Consider the following 14855-nt stretch of genomic DNA (forward strand, 5'->3'; position numbering starts at 1 on the left):
GTTCTTACTGAACCTGAGAGTAATGGGCATGTATCATTAGCAACTGTAAAGTAAAAACCAGTTAGCTCCGAAGGTGACATATAATACTTACAGGAGATTCTGAAAAAAACCTAACAGATAGTGTTCCATGAAGTGGGCAGAAGCATTTTTTTTTCTGTATCAGTAGCCACCAACTTTTAGACCTTGCTTCCAAAAATCCCTGTTATCCACAGATCCTCCAGTTTACCGTGTTTTGGACTTGATTTGCATTCGTTGCCTCATGCAGCTAAGCAAGGTGCTTTGAATTGAATGTGTTAAGCCATTGAACATGGAACATGGTATTCAAGATCCAAAATATTCCATCCTGTTTAAATGCTAATGGTATTCTGCAGATGTGCATTTATGGACATATTACATGGGGTTTTTTTCTTTTTTTTTTGGCAGCTGACATTGGTGACGGAAGAAGGACAAGAATGATTACATATCCATAATTCCCAGCAGTATGTCAGGTAATCATATTTTGTAAGAGCATCTATGCAATATTTCTTGCTTTGCTGGAGTGATTATTATTAAATACATCCTGCAAAATACTTCTTTAACAAATTCTGAATGCATTGGTACTGGGAATAGAAATCCTTCCTTGACCCAGAGTATAGAGATGTGGGACACACCTTCCCCAACATTTTTATGTTGAAACTCTCTTTTTCCTTGATTTTCCTTCAGGAATGTAGTTATGTTTTGTTCTAAACACACATTCCAACTTCAGCATTCCGACTGAAACTGCCAGGACACCAACAGTTTCTGCTGACTACATTGACCTAAGTTATTTTGTAACATGGATATATCCCCTGAGCTTCACAGTGAGACAGTCAAACTCATGTTACATAGATTACCAAGTACTCTTCAGAGAATTATTGACTAGATCTGTAGGTGGGCTGAAGATCCAGAGTTGAAATGACCATTAACCATTTTAATCCTGCTTAGCCATCTTATGCCTGCCAGTTGCAAAGCATTTGAGGGCTACGCATAAATTAGCTGTGTCAAAACCCCCATGTATCTAATCCCAGAACAGGGTGTCTAGAAAGATGTACTTACAATGTGGAGATCATCTAGAAAGCCAAAGAATTTCAGACTTCCAGAATTCGTTTTAGCATTCATGAAATTGCCTAAGAAAATGTTCTGCTGATACCATTTGTCAACGTGTATTTCAAGAGCCAAATGCATAAATGGGACCTTTTAAAAGCTTGTTTGTAAAATGCAGCATGTGCTACGTAGGAAAAGTCATAACTAACAAGACTGAATTCCTGGTGTTATGCTCAAGGGACAGTTTATTTTTACTGACTGTGCATATCAAATATCCTTTCCTTTCCCCTAGAAGGCTCCCGTCCTTTCACATTGGCCAGCAAGTGGTAATGGCTTCATTCATCAACAAAGCTGGTCTTCTAACTTTAGGATTCTAGATATGAGATAGATAGAGGGTAAAATTCATGGGGAGATGCAGAGTATTATTTAAATCTATGCTTTTACAGTAAAATGTATTATTTTATAATGTGCAAAGGTGTGGTTTTTTATGGTTTCTTTGCTGCCTGTTGAAGGGGAGGTGAATATAAGAAGGAGGCATAGGGCATTGAGGCAGTTTGTGCAATGAAGTGGAGTAACCTGACCCTCAGTTGATGTGTCAGGCTCTGAATTAGCATCACCACTGCATGAGGATCAGGAAGGAGTTAGTATCCTTAGGCTATATTGGCAGGGCCTGGTAGAGTGTTTTTGCATTGTTCTGCAGGCATTCTAGGCATGATGATTTCATTTGGCAAATACCTGTTTTGGAAGAATTTAAATCATTGCCACATAACTTGGTGTCTTCCAGCTCTCCGTTGTGCTCTCTTCTGTCTCATGCTAAACTGTGTTTTATGGCATTTTACGTCAGGTCTTAATGTTGCTGTGGTTTTGGAGAGAGCAGTTAGTAGCTTGTGCTATGTGATGGCAAGAGATGAGGAAGGAAATGCAGCGTGCCCACTTTTTCTGTTGGGTCTGTGGCTTCCTGTGGAGGGCAGTTTTATGGAGATTTTCCACTAGCACTGTAACCAGCCCTGTCTCACTGGACTTGTCCCTGGCAGGGCAGCTCAGCTAAGCTCAGTGAAACACAAAGCCTAATTGGAAGGACCTACATTTTCTACATTTCTTTTGAAAGAAGTGGGCAGAGCAAATAACGTGCAAAGAAAATAATCATAAGATGACTATTGGTACAGCTGTAGATGTCCATCACTTTTCTTTATGAGCAGTTCTTATTTTCTGTTTCTGACTATAGGAATGACATTCCCTACATGAGTCTGAATGTGAAAAGAAGCATGGATGAAATGAAAATCTTTCAAACTCTATAAAAACTTCATAAATGCCACCATCCAGAGCCAGACAGGTGTCCTTTCCTAATGAATGAAAATGGAATTTTAGATTCTGTTACTGAGTCACTGGAATAAGAACAGAATCTAATCCAAAACCAAACCATTTGACTAAAATAATGGGCTGTATTCTGAATTTTTGATAGCTAATTTCTCTGCCCATATGTTATATTTTTACTGCAGTATGTATTTTCCTGTTGTAGGCACTGCCCAAAAGCCTTCAGGTTTTAGTGCAATCTAGAGAAGTTTTTCTGACAGAAGGTTGTAGAATTTGGCCTTGACAGTAAAGCTAGGCTGTACTACATTTGCAGTTTCCATAAGAAAAATATTTCAAATATTTTGGCATCTCAGCTTTAAAAACACATACTAGTGTGATTATTTTATGTAGTTATTGCTTTTAATAGAGAGAGTTCAAGTTTGTCAAAATTATTTGGGAACTTCAAAGTTATTAGTATCATCTAAGGATTTCAGAAGTGTAGAAGCCCTTACTTAAGAGTGAATAAAATTAAAAATAAAAAGCAAAATTAATGTACCAGGTAAAATATTTGCATGCAAAAAGATAAACTGAAAAGCTGATGTTCAAAGTGAAGTCCAAACTACTCTTCCTTTTCCTTAGAATGCAGAGTTTACCCAGCAATACAGATGGAGTTAATTAACACCTAATATTGGGTACTTGGTGCCATTAGAAGCTGACAAGTGAAAAGCTGGATCTGCAGGTTTTGTAAACAGTGTTTGTTAGTATACTTTTGCTACTCTAGGTGTCAAAACTTGCCTAACCAGTTTTATTTACACATAACTCAGATGATGACCAAACATTGAGATAAAGGGATTCTTCAGGAGGTGGAGAGCTGGACATAGCATATCTTTGGGTACTATGTCTGAGATAGATGCATTCTGTTCCCATTAACTGAAGCTTGATAAAATAAATAGTTTTCAGATGAGGGATCACACAAAAAATGTTACATAACAAACCTGAAAGTTTAACTTTCCTGTTTTGAAACACGATTTTTTTAAGTATGCGTTGTCTTCTATAGAATCACAAAATCACAGAATGGTTTGGGTTGGAAGGGACCTTTAAAGGTTATCTTGTCTAACCCCCCTGCAATAAGCAGGGACATCAACTAGATTAGGTTTCTCAGAGCCCCGTCCAACCTCATCGTTAATGCTTCCAGGGATGGGGCATCCACAACTTCTCTGGACAAGCTGTTCCAGTGTTTAACACCCTCATTGTAAAATCTTCTTCCTTACATCTAATGTAATTCGACCCTCTTTCAGCTTAAAACCATTACCCCTTTTAGCCTATTGCAACAGGCTAAAAAGTTTGTTCCCATCTTTCTTATAGGCCCCCTTTAGGTGCTGAAAGGCCGCAATAAAGTCTCCACAGAGCTTTCCCTTCTCCAGGCTGAACAATCTCAATTCTCAAACTTTCCTCATAGGAGAGGTGTTCAATCCCTGTGATCATCTTGGTGGTCCTCCTCTGGACTCACTCCAACAGGTCTGGGTCTTTCCTGTGCTGAGGACCCCAGAGCTAGATGCAGCACTCCGGGTGGGGTCTCATGAGAGCAGAGTAGAGGGGCAGAATCATCTCCCTCAACCTGCTGGTAACACTGCTTTTGGTGCAGCCCAGGGTATGATTGGCTTTCTGGGCTCTAACAACAGCTGTTCATCCGCAGCTTTACGGTTGGCACCAACAATTACTGCCCACAGAGTAATATATGGGAAAGAAAATGATATAAGCATTTTAAAAATCAGTACTATCTTAGCAATAACTGCAAGTCTTTCTGTCATACATTTGCACGATAGAATAGAAAAATTAAAAAGTTGGAAAGTATTATTTTCTCATTGAGAAGATAGTACTTTCAAATAAATATGTAACATAGTAAATTGAAAACATTCTTTCTGTGTTAATACTGTAGTGAAGCTTCTGGCTTTAGCATCACTATTCACTGGCAATAATCTAATGTTGAAGGCTTCCTTGTGTACATTTTCTCCCAAAATGCAGGACAACCTCTGAGGCGTGTCTTCATCTTACTTTATTTACTGGAGTGAGAACTGAAGAAGAAATTAAAAAGTGGCTTTTAAAACCTAGAAAATATTTGTAGAATGCAGTAAATCTCATTATTTTCACCTTCATGGCAGATGAAGAGTGAATGTAAAGAATATAATAGTAGTGCCAGTGAAATCTGCAGCAGCTCTTTCTCTGACTTCAGCAAGGCCAGCGTTTTACTCTGCTTTTACTCAAGGGTTTCATAATCAACTCAGTCATTGTGCTTCTATGCTCAACACTGTTCTATTCGGTAATGACTGTAAAGTTAGATCAAGATAGGAATTATAATGAAATTAAGTGCTTACATTGGGGAATATAATTTAAATGTCATAAATGCATATTTTCAGTAAGTAGAATTTAATATGCAACATTTCTTGTAACAGGTCTCTCATTTGGAGAAGAAATTTAATCAGCTTTCGTGCAACAAATCCATTTGAAAACCAGTGTGTCCAAGGGTGTTGCATGTAGTTTCCAAGAACTGGGAAAAGTAATAGGATAGGAAAGGTACCACATTTTCTTCATGAGTCTTTTCACTGTAATGCTCATTACCCTATAAACTTGATATTAATTCAGATGGAGAATAGTTTATTGTTTAACATCAACTGAGAAATTATTTATCCTGAATTTCTATTATGGTTTTTCTAGGATAATTTAATTTGACATACATCACTGTCTGACACTTCTTTGCCTGCCAGACCACTATAAAATCCAACAACTCAAGTGTATTATTTCTTTTAAGTAATGGACATTTTAGAAGGACAGTAAATACTTTAATATAAGGTTTTGTTACACTAGGATTCAGCAGCTTTGTAATGAGCTTTTGGGGATTTTCAAAAGGTTAACAAGATTTATATTGTGGGATGTTTTTGCATGAAGCTATGAATCACTCCATGATGGCTCTTATTACTTAGAAGCATATTTTTGAATATGCAGTTAAAAATATCACACTTCATAAGTTCTAGGTTGCAGACACTCTGGTGTAATTTTACCTTCTTTGTTTAAATTTTAATGTTTTTAAAAGTGCTATATCAATACAAAAGCCAAGTAGTCTGTAAAACATTTTGCAATGTTTCAATTTTTTATGCAGTTCTATATGTTGGTGTTTTCTTTTTCGTCATGGGGGAAGAAAAGGTTCTCTAAACAGTGGGTTTTTTCTTTGGAGAAACATGAAGATCTTATGTCTCTGTGTTTCTAAACGTGTTTAAATTTGGTATTTTCAACTTAGGAATACCTGCTGTTTTTTCCAGATAAGATGTTTTCAAGAGGGTTAAAAAAAACCAAGATTGGTTTAGATTTCATGAGGAACAGAGAAAACAAATGTGTTATTTTTTTTAGTTTTGCAGCATTTGCTAGTCATTTTCTGAAATACATTTCATTATGTTAATGCTGCTATTTTTTTCCTTTTCTATTTTGTTTTTAATAATCGATCAGTATACTCGGTCCCTTTCTATAGCAATTTTATTTAAACCACAACTGTTTCTTGTGCTAACTCATCTTTCTGAAACTTATTTCTAGTGGAAGCAGATTGCTGTGTTTGAAATTTTGAGTATAATTCTTAGACTGTGTTACTCTGTTTCACAACTACCATCACTTTAGAAGGAGTGCATAGTGTCAATATAAAAACATAACTGTTAATTTTGCAGGCAAAAACCTTTTAAAGTAGTTAATAAAAGGACACAAAATGTCCTTCTATGTTTTTTAAGTCTTCTTCACTCCCTGCCACAGGAGTTGCAGCCTGCCATTTTATGATCTTCAAAAGTCTGACCACAGACTGCTGTTTAGTTCTTCTGATAACTGTATGTCAGAGCAATGAACTTACACTGCTTCTCCTTTATATTGAGTTCTAGAGAGAGAGAGGGAACTGTAATTTTTTGTGCCAATTGTAAAGCTGTTGGTAAACTACAGGATCGATGCAATCAGGCACTGTTCAGTTATTTCCATATAAACAAAATACCATTGACATTCCCTTACTGCACTTCTAATTGTGTTCTTTAAAAGCATCAGAATTTCTACACTACTTACCATAAAAGAAAATGAATGTTCAAGGAAGTGCGTAAATGTTGCAGCATATGAAGGCCAGACTTTCACTTCTGCTTTGTTCTGCGTCTGAAAATGGTTTAGACTTGTACCAAGCTTGAGTTTATTTCAAGTTTTGAAGAATTTTCTCCTTACATCCCAGTCTGTCTTTCTTACTGAAGAAACCTTTGACTCCATTGCTTGGGCAAACTTGATTTATTTTTTTTTTTTCCTTTGACAAATTACATATTTGTCAAGACCGCTAGTTTTAGTACTTCTGTTTTTTTTACCTGACCATTGCTCAAACCTCAGTCCTTCAACAGGAGGTGTTATTTCAAGATACCTGGTATCTCTTTAAGGAATTCTAGAACTAAAATAACTTGAACTGTTTTATGATCTTGAAAAAAGAAAGAGCTTCAATTATGTGCACATTTCCACAGGCTTTGCTGTTAGTAAGCAATCACCAAATCTACTGTCCATTCTCCAGTGGGAAGGAGTGGAAGATCTGATGGGGACTGGGGAAAGAGCATGTGAACTGATTTGAAAGCTCAAGAAAAAAGCTCAAGGAAAGCAGTACTCTGGATTTTAGAAAAAGGTGATAGTGATCTGAAGTGATTTGTGGAAGTGATTTAAGTGATTTTCTAAATGGCTTCACTGTAACTTATATGTTTTTAAAGATCTATTTTATGTATTTTGATCCATAGTCTGAAAATGGTGTTTTGGCTTCTCACTTTTACTTTGGTAGATTCCCAGGCATTAAAAGAATTATCTAACACAATATCAAGAGAGTAAACATCCATTAACATCCCCATATTCACACAAACAGTAGTCTGCAAAATGAGTCCGGGAGAGGTGGATCGCTGCCTGTTGGGCATTAAATCAGTCTTGCTTTAAAACAAACAGGGAGGTGGTTGTGCACGTTAGAGACAGACACTGGGACTCCTTGCCAGAGTGTGTTTTGAATGCAAGTGTACACAAGGGGAGACTGGGCTGCACTTGAAAGAGACATCCATTGGGTGTTGCTACATTTTAGAAAGGCTCAAGCAATCCTTTGGGCTGACAAGTAGGTGGGGATTGTGAGACTTGGTGGAAATTCTCAGATATACTTGCTTTGTTCTTACTCTTCCCTGGGTATCCACTTATGGCTCCTGCTGGAGAACAGCAGCCAGGTGAGCCCTGTGGTTTGAACAGAACTGTTGTACTCAGATATACCATCTTCTCAGAAAAACTTCCATGTGTCGTACAGAGCTATGAGAGGGGAAAATGCATGTAGCATCTACGTGGCTGTATTGGTTAGCACCACGTTTCTAGTTCCATTGCGTATCCTGATATCTTACTGCTTTTTCCATTATAGCTTTGGTCATTCATTTCTTTCTGTATGTTTGTTTTATCTGTAGCTGTTACAAGATTCCATATTGGTGTACACAAGTCCTGTTCATTTCTCAAAGGACAGGATTTCAGACAGCTCTTTATTACATACCAAAACCCCGAACCCTGAACCATTTGCTTCTCTGTGCTCAGAATCTGCCTCTTACAGATTAATTTACAGATGAGCTGTCATGTTCTTCTGAATATTCTTTTTCTCTGATTAATTTTTTCTCATGTTTAGAAATTTGCACATAATGTCAAGCTCAGATTCTTGATGAGATAAATATATGTGTAATATTACTTTAATAGTTAATAGAAATTCAGTGTGTTTTTGAAAAGTGATTGCATTGATTCACAGAGGAGCTCGTTAAAATACATCAAGAACAAGGATAAAGATATTACACTGTATATTATGAGTTTCTTAATGTTGCCTTTTCTTACACATCAGAGACTTTTATAACTTTATTGTAATTATCTGCGCACTCTTCTTTCATGGTGATGTAATCTTTGTCCAAAAGATTGAAAATATTGAAATTTAATGTGTCTTGAAATTCATATTTTAAAATGTAATACTTAAATATTTTATAATATTACCACTGTTAAAGCACGTAACAGTACAACAGTCCTGGATTAAATAATCCTGACTCTGTGTACTTCCAGAAACATACATACACATGTTTCTGAAATACTGAAAACCACATGATGGTTTCAGTAGACATCACTACTTCTATCTGTTAGTCCCTTTCTCTCACTCTACAAATTTTTTCTTATAAGCATTGTCACTTTTATATTTTAAAATTTAGGAAAGAAATGACATGTTCTCAAAGATTTTATTTAGCACATAGGCAGGATTTACATGTTTATGAAAAAGAGTCTGACTAGTCTATGTTATCTGTGCTCCATCCTTCTGCTTATTCAACGATCACATGAACCTAGTTTAAAAGTTGAGAAACTCAATTGTGAAGTGTTTCCCTATTTTATAAGGAAGCATAAGAAGAAAATGCCATTGTATTATTTGGAAGAAGAGGGAAGGACAAGAAAAGAAAAGGAAAGAGGAGAAGCAAAATAAAGGAGGGAAAATAAAATACTGTGAACTGACAGCAAGATTAATGAGAAGAAATGAAACCTAAGCCTTGTATGGCACAGATAGTTTTATCTTTCCTGGCACAAACATGCATGAAAACTTTACATGCTTTTACTTGTAGTTATTTTGTGTGGTTTAAAATGCTTGAACAAAATACGAATTGGGTGTTAATTTTGTCAGGGAAGTGTCCTTTAATTGTAACTTGGTTGCTTTTTTTTTATCTCAAGTCATCAAGTAAAAATCATCTAGTGTTATCAGACTGGGTCCATACAAAGCTAGGCTACTTCATCAACCTACTGTGCACCTGTCAGTCCTAATCCTGATGCATTTGCCTTAGTTGATCTCTCTGAAGCCAACCCACTTCAGTGTCCTTAGATGCTTGCATACTTCAATGTCAAAAAAAAACCCCAAACCAATGAAGTGCTGTTCCCTTGCTGCTCTGTTTTCAATAAACATGAAGTATGAGAAAAGGCAAGACATATAAAATTTTTGCAACCAAGTAAGTTAATGACAATTCAGAGATTGCTAAGATGTTCTCCTACTGCTACTATTTTGATTAGCTGCACAGTGAAATATTGTGTAGAGAAAATTTTCTGAGAGATTCTCCTCTGAGCAGTTTCGGAATGTAAAATAACTTTTTGTCATGAGAGGAAGTGTCTTTGTAACTGTAGAAACAGCAATCCTCTGACATCCTAGAACTGCTGATTTACCTTTTGCCTTGCAACTAAGCGACAACCTGTTGCTGAGGGTGAAAAATAAATGTTTACACTCCCCAAAAGAGTGTGAGCAATGTAATCAGCCTCTGAGGAGCAAGGACTGATTGCCTGTGTGGTCATAGCAGCTTTCATCACCAATGGATCTAGCCATCAGCCGGAGCTACTGTGGTATAAAGCACTAATAGTAATAACAGGAATGCAAATGCCAGCCTTGAGTGTAACAGGGAAGATCCCAAGCTAGGAAAAATAGAGTAATTCTCAGGGCACAGCTGGGGGAATTTAATGCAGTGCCTCTAAGGTTGTTGTGAGTACAGAGAACAGGCACTCTTTCAGTGTGTTTTGTGGTCCTATGCTGTCACTCTGAGATTCTGTCACGATTTGTATACAGCTCGTTGCAGCAGGAAACACTATCCTCCCGCCTGGCTGGCTGGCTACCATCTCCAGTCTTTCTGGAAGAAACAACTTATGACTCTCTTCAGTTGTACTAAAAAAAGGAGAGGTTTTTTGTATCCCTTCCTTGACTACTGTTGGTGGATACTAGTGGAGAAGTAGGAAAAAACCCATAGAACTGAGATGAAAACAAATAAATTGTCCCATTGTTTTTATAGTTCTTTATATACTGACATTCAGATAACACTGCATATCTGAGAACAGGTTTACCTTCACAATCACCCATTAGGAGTCTTTGTCTGGGCCCATAATAAAAAAATTTGGAGGGATTCTCCTTGCCTATGCTTATAGTTTAGCTCAGTGAGCAGTTCATTTGCTAAAACTTTTTCTACTTCTATAAAACAAACCTTTAAAGAGCTTCTGAGGAAGTCTTTTGACTTGTTGACTGCTCAAATGCCAGTTATTGCTACGATGTGCTTTATGAAATTCTCGATGATTCCTTTGCTTATGTTGACAAGAAGAGCTCTAGGCCCTGCTTATTAGTCACTCTTGACTCTGAAATAGGGCCTGTGTTTTCAGTCATGGTTCATCCCAGTAGGCTGTACTGCTTCCTGCCTTAATTATAGCCATTTTAGCAGTAGCTGGAGGGAGAGAGAGGTGCTTCTCTTACAAGTAGGGACCTCAGACAAAATTACATTATCATCCTTTATCAAAGATTTTGGTTTGACAAGATCAAGAGTAGATGTAGGAGATTTCAACTGTGTTCTTTGTTGGGGGGAGAAAAAAAAGAAAAAAAAGCCTTTGAGAAATCCAGGCAAGATATGTTAGAAAAAATGGAGTTGAATAAATTTAACATAAAAAGGTGAATGGTAATTTAAGACATATCTGCTGTGCCACAGTGTAGAAAGTACAAGAAAAGGAGACAAAATATGAGACCTCTCAGTGGTAGTTCCTTACAACTTAATCCTTGTCTAGAAAAATTTGAATGTGAAATGTCCCTGGTGACTGAAGAGAATTTGTGAAATAAAGTGCAAACTTGTTAAATTAAATAAACTGTAGCTAACATGAGAGTCAGAATAGTGAGACAAATTTCAGAGGGAACTGAAAGGAAAAGAGAGGGTGCTGGGTTAGCCTTTGTGAACTCTACCTGGGCAAATTCCAAATGATGGAAGAGGTAATAGAATCAGTTTCTTCTCATAGTTTAAATGTGTCTAGAATCATATTTCAAAATCCCACAGATGCTTTGCAAACACAGAAATTGGAAAATATGTTTTAATTTTTTTTTTTTAAGTTATGAAGGGGTTTAGAGTTCTTTGTTAAAGTTAAAAATCTGTAAGCCCTGTGCGACACCCTATCTGAATCCTTGGGAAACAAGTTTTACCATTGTAGTGAATGTATGGTTTTTGATTAAAATGAGAGGTAAAACAAGTCCTTATAGGCTAAAAGACGGCAAAGATGACCTTTAATATCAAAGATAAATTTAGGTGAAAAAGTATAGAAATTTTTGCCTAATGAAATTGAACAACCTGGATTATGAATTACTGATCTCAAGGACTAATAGCAAGACCTGAGTAACTGAGGATATAACTTTTTTAAATGAGGTCAAGAATTGCGTGGTGTCAGTGGTCTGCTCAAGAAACCAACAAAGCAAGGATCTATTTATGAGTGACTTATAGAAATGTCTGTATTTTTAACACATATATTGCACATGCTTGACTTTTGCATTTATGTAAAGATGCAATATTATCCATGAAGGGAGATAACTGACGTGTGAAGGAAGACAAGGGAGAGTAGCTTTGTACTGAACCAGGTACATTGTCTGAGATTATACAAAGTATAGAGGAAGGGTGGGTTATAGTGCACAGTTCCTCTTCGTGCATGAAGAGTGAAGAGGATAAGTTCAGTTCAGATCTTACAGAGCAGTTCTGTGCAGCTCCCAGTGAGTCTTGTCAAAACAATCCAGTCTCTTCCTCTGGGCTTAAATTTATGAAGTCAAGAGAATATAAAAGTGTTTGATTTATAAAAAAAAAAATCATATTCTGTTCTTTTTTTTTTAATTGCCTAGTGTTCTCTGGGTTACTTTCACTATTCTATTTTAAACCTGATTATCCTCCTACAAGTGATATTCTCTTGCCGTATTACCTGCATTTAGAGTTAGTTTTTAATTTTACCAAGAAAATCAAGTCTGAACTAGAGTAGATCTATAAAGCCAGAAGTAAGTAAGTAGGGGCAAATTCTGTAGGTAACTTACCTGCCCTGTGCATTGATTCCATGATGCTAGGTAGTTTCTCACACAAATTCATGTTACTGATGTCCAACTGAATACAGTGAGTAGAAGGAATGGACTTGTAACTGCAAATATCAGGTGAGCTTGTATTCCCAGCAGAAAAAAAGGTATGCATTTACATTTAAAATTAAATAACATCTTGAGAAAAGCTATAATGCTATCAGGGACTAACACAGGATAACAGTATTTAGTACTAACTATAATTAAGTTTCCTGAATGTGTCCTTGGTTGGAAATGTTCCACTTAATGGAAGTCTTAGGACAAAACTTTCAGAAACAGCAATATTATGATAGATCTGGAGACTGAAATCCAAAGTTATCTTGAATCATTTTTATCTAGAAATTACTGACTTAGTATTCACTTATTTACTAATATGTTACTTTACTGAGTGAAATGTATGTAAAATTAACTCTTAGGTTGATTAAAACAGCAGAATCTTGCTATGATTAAAACCACCGTGGGTATCAGTCATCAAATGTCTGGAATTTGCTATTTTCTATATGCAAGTTAGACAGCTATTTTGTATTTGAATTTTGCTACATATAATATAAATAAATATGGAATGTGATCTGTAATGTATCATTTCTACAGCATTTAGTTTTGCTGCCAAGAAAGAGAAAGTGGGCTATATTTAGTTTTACAAATTTATCAACTAGTGGTATCTCCATTTCTTCTATACCAAGGAATAAATAAATTATGACCACTTAGACCAAATCATGCAGCTTTAGTATTGTTCATTATCTACACCAGACCCGAGTGTCCATGCTCCTGTGATAAAATTAGCATCTCTGATACTCTGCTGTAACGACAAGTAGAGAAAGGCAGTAGGTAGCAAAAGCGGAACTGCTAAGCATGCCCACATAAGAATGTCACACTTAGGTAACAGAGTGTCCCTCAGGTCAGCCTACGATAAGAGCAAAGTCAAACAAGGCTGAATCCTTGATGTTTTGTGTTTTAAGTATCTGAAAATTGTTCACGACCAGCCTCGACCTACAAGACCTCAAATGATCATATGAGCAAGGCAATAAATCGGTGGTAACTTGCCCAGGGGCCCATGTTGTAGTTGTGATGTTGTGAAAGTTGCATCTAGTGTTAGCCTGTCCACATAGATCTGCCTACTTGTTCAGGCTTCTCAGACTGAAAAATTTATATTTACTTGTACCGAAGGGGAACAATGGTGGCTGAATGGGCATGGCTGAAAGGTTCTGCATCGTATCAGTGCAGTCCAGTGGAGATGCACGGGAATACCACAGCATCAGGAGAGCTGGGGAACCACTTGCTTTCCAAAACTCCACACCTGAGCAAGATTTTGGCAAAGCCAACACTTTGTAGTCCTGCAGTATTTGCCAAACATCCAGGACGTGGCCTCCTGTTGTGGGACAGACTGATTCACCTTCCTGACAGAAATCAAAAATGGAATTTAGTGGGCATAGCAGAAAACCGTTTCTGTAGGAAAAGACACTTCAAAAATTATGAAATCCAGAGGAATGGACAGCAGCTTTCGCAATGTCTACGTACTTCAACCTGGACTAGCACAATTTTACAACCAGGCCATACAAAAGCAAACTTTCAAGTCATGTCAAGTGCCCAGGATTACCAAAAAGAAGAAAAAAAGTGTAAAGGTAACTGGCATTATCATGCAGAGCACAGCAAATGCTGTATTAAAAAAATCCAAAAACCTCAAGCAAAACCAAGTTGTTATGTCATTGTTAATTATCAGGGATTTGGCCATTGGTAAAAGCATTATTATGGGGAGGGGTGTTTTCTTGTTACCAACTTTTTTTTTTCATCAGGATAATTGTGATTTTTAGTTTTCCTTTCTATTTAATTTAGTAGCTTAGTGACGAGCCCTGATGACAATGTGATGAGTACTTACTGGGGGTTTCTGTGTGATACCTAATACAAAATAATACCTGTTCTTTTAGAGCTTTTAAAAAGTATTCATCTTTCTCTTTATGGTCTTGGTAAGCTGATCAAAAATCTTTTCTGAACCTGGCCTTTTTTAATGAAGCATATCTTTGATACATGAAAAATGCAAAGGCAAAAGAAAGCATTCTTTTACTACTTTCAGTGTATTCATCTCTCACCTGTGACTGTGTTGTTTACCGTCTTTCTTATTATTAGCCATCCCCAAAACCTCAATAAGTGCATGTACAGAACTTAAATGGAACTTGTTGTTAGGATTATTCTTTGCCTTACTAGTCAGGAGAATAAACCATTTTCTTTCATGTAGGTTGTTTTGTTCTCATCAGTGCAGCATTGAAGGAATTCCTTTTCAGAATCACAGTTGCTTAGGTATTAGCACGAATTTAGTGCTTAAGTTATTTTTATTCCTTTTTAAACTTGGATAAATAGTTCTTCATTGTTCTTTGCCTAAAAAATAATTACTGCATATTGGGGGGGGGGGATTACAAGTTGTTTTCTTTTACTTAAGTCTTGCGTCACTCCAGGAAGAAAGATTACAGTGTCAGGCAGGATATCACCTCATGAAAAAGTTAAACTGGTCTAAGTACCTGATTTCTTTAGATTTAGTTGTGCTTTACCTCAGAATGCCTCTTTGCTAACAGAT

At 36.7% G+C, this 14855-nt stretch overlaps 1 protein-coding gene across 20 annotated transcripts in view; it reads left to right on the plus strand.

Annotated features, from left to right (window-relative positions):
* The window catches only part of THRB (thyroid hormone receptor beta), a 161301-nt gene that overhangs the window by 107269 nt on the left and 39177 nt on the right, over positions 1 to 14855 (plus strand). For all 20 annotated transcript variants that reach the window (XM_051808420.1, XM_051808408.1, XM_051808409.1 and 17 more), the window contains one exon: positions 424 to 488. In XM_051808420.1, coding sequence (XP_051664380.1) covers positions 482 to 488 — 7 coding nt within the window. In that variant the 5' untranslated portion in view covers positions 424 to 481. The remainder of the gene's footprint in view (positions 1 to 423; positions 489 to 14855) is intronic.

Source organism: Manacus candei, unplaced genomic scaffold, assembly GCF_025592945.1.
Source record: "Manacus candei isolate 608988 ecotype Guabito, Panama unplaced genomic scaffold, ASM2559294v1 h1tg000072l, whole genome shotgun sequence".
NCBI classification, from domain to species: Eukaryota; Metazoa; Chordata; class Aves; order Passeriformes; family Pipridae; genus Manacus; species Manacus candei.